Here is a 6524-nt window from a genome sequence, read left to right as displayed (position 1 = left end):
GAAAATATGAGATACACACCTTCCCCCCACACAGGTGCACATTTCAGAGGATGAGTTTTCCAAACACCTTTTGCAATAATTTTTTGATCCCCCCCACACACACACACATCTCAGGAATCCTTTTTTTGAACTGTCCTCATGATGCTTCACACAGAACAAAAACCTAGCACTATCTCAGGCTTTCCAGCATAAAAGATGAGACTCCCTTAATACTGTTACTAAGCTTTCTTTTTACTTGGTGCATTTTGGAAAAAACCACTAGACACTTTCATGGTTCTTTGCCTGTGTGCTGACTGAGAAAGTCACGCGTATTGGGCCTTTTCGCAGGGTGATTTAGTTTTTATAATTGTAAACTTTTAGACAGGAAAAGCCAGTGAACGATCTCATACTCTAGTTGTATCATCCTAATCCATGCATCCTCAGCAGAGAAAATATTGCCCTCCAGAAGGTGCAGATTGGCTTTGGGGAGTGTGTGAATGTCTCACTCTGTCTGTCTCACAGGTATACCTCTGGTACAAAACAGATACACCGTATGTCTGAGGTATTAAAATGCCATGGGCTGGGGGAAGGGGACTGGGAAGGGCTTGGGGGTAAGAGGGACCCAGAATAACAAAAAAAATAGCTAAAAGATTCCTTAGGGGATCAGTAATGAAAATCAGACCAAGAGCACTATTCTATTCCAAGCCACCTCCATTCTCTCTGCTTCCACTCCCTCCCCACTAGACTATTTTCAACCCAGAAGGCAGAATAAACTCAGACCATGGCTCCCCTCTGTCTGCAGCCTTCTTGTAGCTTTCTGTGTCACTCCAAAGTCTTTCGCATGGCCCTGGCTCTAGACATCTGCCCCCACCCCCACTGGTGCCTCTGGAACCTTGTCTTCTCCTAGTGTGCCCCCTTCTCCACTCCTGCCTGGAGGAGTTGCCCCCTCATCAACTCCAGGTCTTCTGTCACCTTTCCAGTGCGTCTTCCCTGACCCTCCTATTTAAAATCCCAACACCATGTTCCAGTCTCCAAACCTACTTCTTTCACAACCTGCTTGCTTTTATTTTTTTTCTGTGCCACTTAATACCATCTGACATATTATAGATTTTACTTGTTTGATGTTTTTTGATTGTTTTTCTCTCTCCATTAGAATGTAAATTCCATGAGGTCAGGGATTTATGATTGTTCACTGTTGTGCCCCAGCACTTAGAAAGCTATACCTGGCCCAAATGGTAGACCTTAAGAGATGTTTGTTGAGTGAATAAACGAACTATAGAACCCAACTGCCACCTAGAAAGAGGCTTTCAAAATTCGAACTTAGGAGGCCAGCAACCTGTGTGCCCTGCCCACTGGTCTCTCCTCAGTTCGGTGGCGGTGGCAGCAGGCACAGCTCCCTCGCTGTGATGAGTTCCCACCATGGCCAGAGGCTGGGCTCTGGTGAGGCCTAGGTTGGGCTAAGGAAGCATTGAAGACAAGGGTGGGCTTGGTTCACAAATGACTGAAGTAAGCTCTGGGTGACTTTTTAAGGAAGACCAGATTCGCCCTAAGCTAGGCGCTTCATTTCAGAATCTGGGATGAAGTGTGGGGGGACAAGGGCAGGTCCCAAGGCTTCCCCTTCCCCTTGCTGAAGCTCTCCCTCCCTGGAGGGAGAAAAGGAAAGAAAACTTGCAGTGTCAACGGTGGAGGGGATGGGAGTTCCTGGGTCCCAGGCTCAAATTGAAAAATAACTGACATGTAAACTGGAGACCTCCTATACTGAGCCAACACCCCTCTGTGACTGGCCCAAATGCCCAGTTTTACATGTAGGGTGAAACCTCCATGAGATAATTGAGGATGAGGGTGTGGGAAGGCGGTTTAGTTAGTGAAAGCTCGAAAATTCAATTTTAAGAATATTTTAAAAGAAACGTGATTCCATTTGGGACTGGAGCACGCATTATTGAGGTGACAATGCAGAGAGCTTTAACTTGAGAGCTGCACCTCCCCAGGATAATGTGACATCCCCCCTTTCACATTTCCTAATGAGTGCCCTACAGTGATAATATTTCAAACTCAACTGCAGGTCCAGTTTTTCCGGTATTGCATATGGAACTGTCACTTCCCCCCCTCCCCTTATAACATATTTAGCAAGTTAATAAAATTAGAAGTGATTTTATGGAAATGTTACATCCCCCATATTTATTTTTGAGAAAATAGTAAAACCCATATTGATTGGAAGGTAAATTAACTATATCACCTGAAACTACAACTCGCTGTTTTCTAGACACGAGGAAAACCAAGTTTTCTTCATCCATCTGGGAAGCAAGAGCATCTTCTTCAGAGGAGAAATATCCAAAGATCTGAAATCCCAAACAACACATCAAAGCATGCACAATATCTCACAATTGACTGTGAAGTAACAGATTTGATGTTGGTTGGATTTCAAGTCTTGGGTTAACGGTCAACACCTGCAACTTATTTTTTAACCTTCCCTGGAGCGTTCCTTCAGCATTTTTGAAGATAGCAAATATAGTTTTAGATTTATAACAATTCACTTGAAATTCACTTTTGGGGGCATATAGTTATAGGTATCCTTTGAATTTATCTGAGTGTGTTTATGAATCGTCCACTGGAAACATAGACTAAGCTGGTACTATAGGAAAAGTGGATTGTATCTGTACTAGAACCTTCCACGAACTAGCTTTCTAAATTTAAGACAATCACATGTTTTTGGTCTCTTTACGTCTAATTTTTCTTATTATAAATGAAAGGGGCAGGCCTAGATGATATTTTAGTTGAGTTTTAAGGTTTCATTAGTCTATAAATGTCCATTTTCCCCAGTGCATTTGCACCTAAAACCTAAAAAAAGAAAGTGCACCTTTTTGTGGCATTGCTGCAATAAAGAGATTTATATTCAGAACCAGGTTTGTTCCTTTGTGGCTTTTAAAAGAGTAAACCTAGTTCTTATTACCTGAAAAGACTAATGTTGGCTGATAAAAAGCAGGTGATGTATACTGAAATGAAGTTAGTCTTCCAGCGTTGCATTTCCATTTTCTAGATGATGGATCTGAAGCCCAGAAAGGTTAGGTCACATGGATTGAAATAGAAATGCCTCTTAGGAGCGTTGGCACAGATAGTTTGTGAGGAAAATGGCAGAACAANGGGGGGGGGGAGAGGAGGAGGCAAACGTTTCCCAGCTCTCAGAAAGCCTCGCAGGATTCTGGGAGCGAGCCACCGTAGCTTGACATCTGCCGCAAGGTGACATTCCCAGTTAGCAATAAGGATTAAGTAAATTACAGAACTGCACTCGAAGTAAGTAAACTGTTTTAATTTTTTTTCCCCATTGGCTGTTTCCTTGGTGTTCTCACAACTTGGGTTATATCGATTGTTTATTTACATTCCTCAGTAGCCCGTGCTCGGAAGAACTTAAGTGAAGCTTTTAAATGGAAGCTTCCAAGAGTAATCAGTTTCCAAGCAATTCTCTGCAATCAGTTTAATTCCAGAAAGCAAGAATTGGGTCCCCTTGGCTGTTGCTCAGAATTTAAAGTCATTACACCTACATTCACAATCAATGAAAACATCTTATTACCCGAGAACCTCACTGAGGTTGTGATTTGTTATGGAGGAACCATCATCCTAGCCCTAAATTTGACTTAGAAATTAAAAAAACCCCAAAAAACGTGGACTTACTGTGACAGTGGTGCTGGCCTGCACTCTCATCTATAAAAAGAAAAGAAGAGAATAATGAAATCTAGCTGGCACTACAATTAAAGGTGAGCGTGCTGACTCTTAACACGGTACCCCCGTGGTTCAATCCCACCTGCCCTGCCTCCTTCCATGAGTCTCCCCCCTAATTCTCCCTCTGAAGACTCTAGTTCTGTGGAATAAAGCTCTGTTTGCTTTGGCCACGGCTTCTGCTTCTGTGGCTTGTCTGTGAGCCCGGTGACTGACTGTACTCATAAGAGTCTTACACTTTACTAATTTCTTGTGTTCCTTCTATTTGCAAACTGCCTCACTTTCTTTCGTTATTCAAAGCAACATTTGGTATCAAAAATTGGGAATGCAAAATAATACTAACAGCAATGGCAAGAGTCATTAAAAGAATGCAAAATAGCTCCATATGAGTATGGATTCATGTAGGAAAAAACCAGTTCTTTATTTGAAAGTTAATCTCTCAAGTTATGGAGAGAATTAAGAGCATTGTATCCAGTGGGCTCCTCTTTTATTCAGTAAGTATCTGTTGAATGAATATCACGCCCTGGGCACTATCGGAGTTGAGGATAATAGATTTGTTCCAGGCAGAGCTAGTCAGGGACAGCCTCTTATACCTGTTTGGCATGTTAATTGTTTAGTTGAAGTATATTAATGACCTGGTATCTTTTGCCTGCTCTGAGGTTTAGGAAATAGCTGCCCAGAAGGAATGGATTATGTGAAAAGGAGAATCAGGGTGATTACTAAAAACTGCAAGTAGTGGTCAAAAAGCTTTCCAATCAAGGACTTATGTCTAAAAGGGAAAAAGTGTTCTCAGGAAATTGGTGAGCAGAGAACAGAATACGTGTGGTTATGCTTCAATTTCTTGACTTCCATCTTTAGTGGAAGTCACTAAAGTTCTCTTATTGTCTTTAAAAGTTTCACAATCCTTATAGATAGCTTTTGAATTTTTAAAATCTAGCCTTTTTTGCAGGAATTTTTATTAATGACATTTATACTCTGAATTACCAAGTCCTCCAGAGAGCACCAAGAAAATTCTTAAATGTATTTACTCGACTTCAGATAGATCCTAAATTATGGATTAACCTGTTATAAAATATTTTGAATTATTAATGACTACCTTTTAATAAATTATTCCTGTGCCCTACCCTACCAAATTACTTTTCCCATAAAATGTGTCATCCAATTTCTAAGGCATGAAACATTCAAAATTCTATTTATTCCTGGTGTATCAAATCTTAAAATAATTGTTCAAGCAATCTTTCCTCTCCATTTACATTATCTTATAAGAAACTGATGTGTCTGTGTGCTTGTGAGTACACATGTGTTATCTAAAAGCATGTGTAAGTGAGTTAGTGTGTTTGTGGGTGTGTGTGCGAGACACAACCCTGGAAATGGGATAATGCCACCTCACTTATTTCACGCAATCCTGAACCATTTCATTATAAGAATCATTCTTTTCCTTCTCACATTTTTCTTTAGATACCATCGTCATTCTATTTTTGAGGAAATAAAGTAAAAACATGAGAAGGGAAATAATGCACTGAAAAAAAGAGATTGAGGAAGACGTTCTCCTTTTATTTTCACACCATGTGTTCATAATCCCAATTGCCAACATTTTCTGAGCGTTTACAGTGATGCAAAGCAATTTAAGCATATTCATGCATTTATCAGCACAACTTACTACCCAGAGAGGGAAGTTCCCTGGCTGTGAATGAGGAGATAAACACTATGGAGATAAATAATACACAGCTGAGCAGGGGCCCAGGCATCACACCCACACTCAGAATCCCTCACCACCCCACCTCCAGGCGCAGGCGGCCCTCCCCTGACAGAAACCAGCTGCCTGCAAGGGGGATCACTGAAGAGTGGAAAACGATTATTGAACTTTCAGTCATGTGATGACTATTTTCATGTTTTACTTGTACCAAGCTTGGCTCTCATTGCAAATCAACTAAAAATTGAAATTGCTTTTTATATTTAACACCGAACATTCACCTTCTATTTTCATAGTGAAATACAATGTAGACGATATCATCATCCATTCCATTAAACTCTCTGTTCTTTTCAAAATAGAAGTCTAAAGCTTATAAATCCAGAAAGAAATGACATGAACAAGAGCAATGCCTTCCATTTCTATGGGAATTTATTGTTCATACAGTGCGTCTGCACTGGTTCCCTCATTCCACTTCCCTGCAGTCCTCTGAGGGGGAGAGGACTGGTCCTAATGTCCTCATTTTAGATGTGAAAAAAGAAGCGTGAAAAGATATAAGTTGGCTCAGTAAGTTCCCTACTTAACACCGTAGCTGGTACAATAAAGGGGCTAGAATTTGAGCCCTTTTTTCATTCCAAGTCCAAAGTTCTTGTTTGGAACTTTTTATTACTCGGTAGGACTGTGACAAAATCACTTGGCTGTGAGTTTTTCTGATTTTATCGGAGACATTTTCCGGGATCATCCTTTAATTGTGCTGATATCACATGGGTCAATATGACACCCTGAGAAACAATGCCAAAAGCAGTTACCAAAAATCTCAAAAATTTCTCTGGGGTTCAGCAATATCATGTTAGTCATATTTGGTTTTATTTTTTAGAATATCTCTGAAATATGGTTTATGGTTTCTGCTGCACCTGATACATAATGTACAATGTAAAGACAAAACGAAAGAGAGGAAGAAAGGAGGTGGGAGGGAGGAAGGGAAGAAGTGGGGGAGAGAGGGAGGAATCCAAGATTTCACTTTACCTGGCTGTTAAAGACTGTGATTAATCCTCTCTGAGAAGCTGCTATTAGTAAATCCAACTGAGGAACCTTGACAATGCACTTTATCACATCCCGTCTTCTACTACCTGTCAATGGT

At 40.7% G+C, this 6524-nt stretch overlaps 1 protein-coding gene across 1 annotated transcript in view; it reads right to left on the bottom strand.

Moving 5' to 3' along the window:
• Positions 1-6524, bottom strand: part of WDR64 (WD repeat domain 64) — a 105809-nt gene that overhangs the window by 89607 nt on the left and 9678 nt on the right. Inside the window, exons 2-4 of the mRNA XM_019647555.1 lie at positions 6410-6513; positions 3649-3678; positions 2226-2318 (exon numbers count right to left, since the gene is read on the bottom strand). Coding sequence (XP_019503100.1) covers positions 2226-2318; positions 3649-3678; positions 6410-6513 — 227 coding nt within the window. The remainder of the gene's footprint in view (positions 1-2225; positions 2319-3648; positions 3679-6409; positions 6514-6524) is intronic.

Source organism: Hipposideros armiger, unplaced genomic scaffold (assembly GCF_001890085.2).
Source record: "Hipposideros armiger isolate ML-2016 unplaced genomic scaffold, ASM189008v1 scaffold_113, whole genome shotgun sequence".
NCBI lineage: Eukaryota > Metazoa > Chordata > Mammalia > Chiroptera > Hipposideridae > Hipposideros > Hipposideros armiger.
This window is presented reverse-complemented; position numbering and strand designations above follow the sequence as displayed.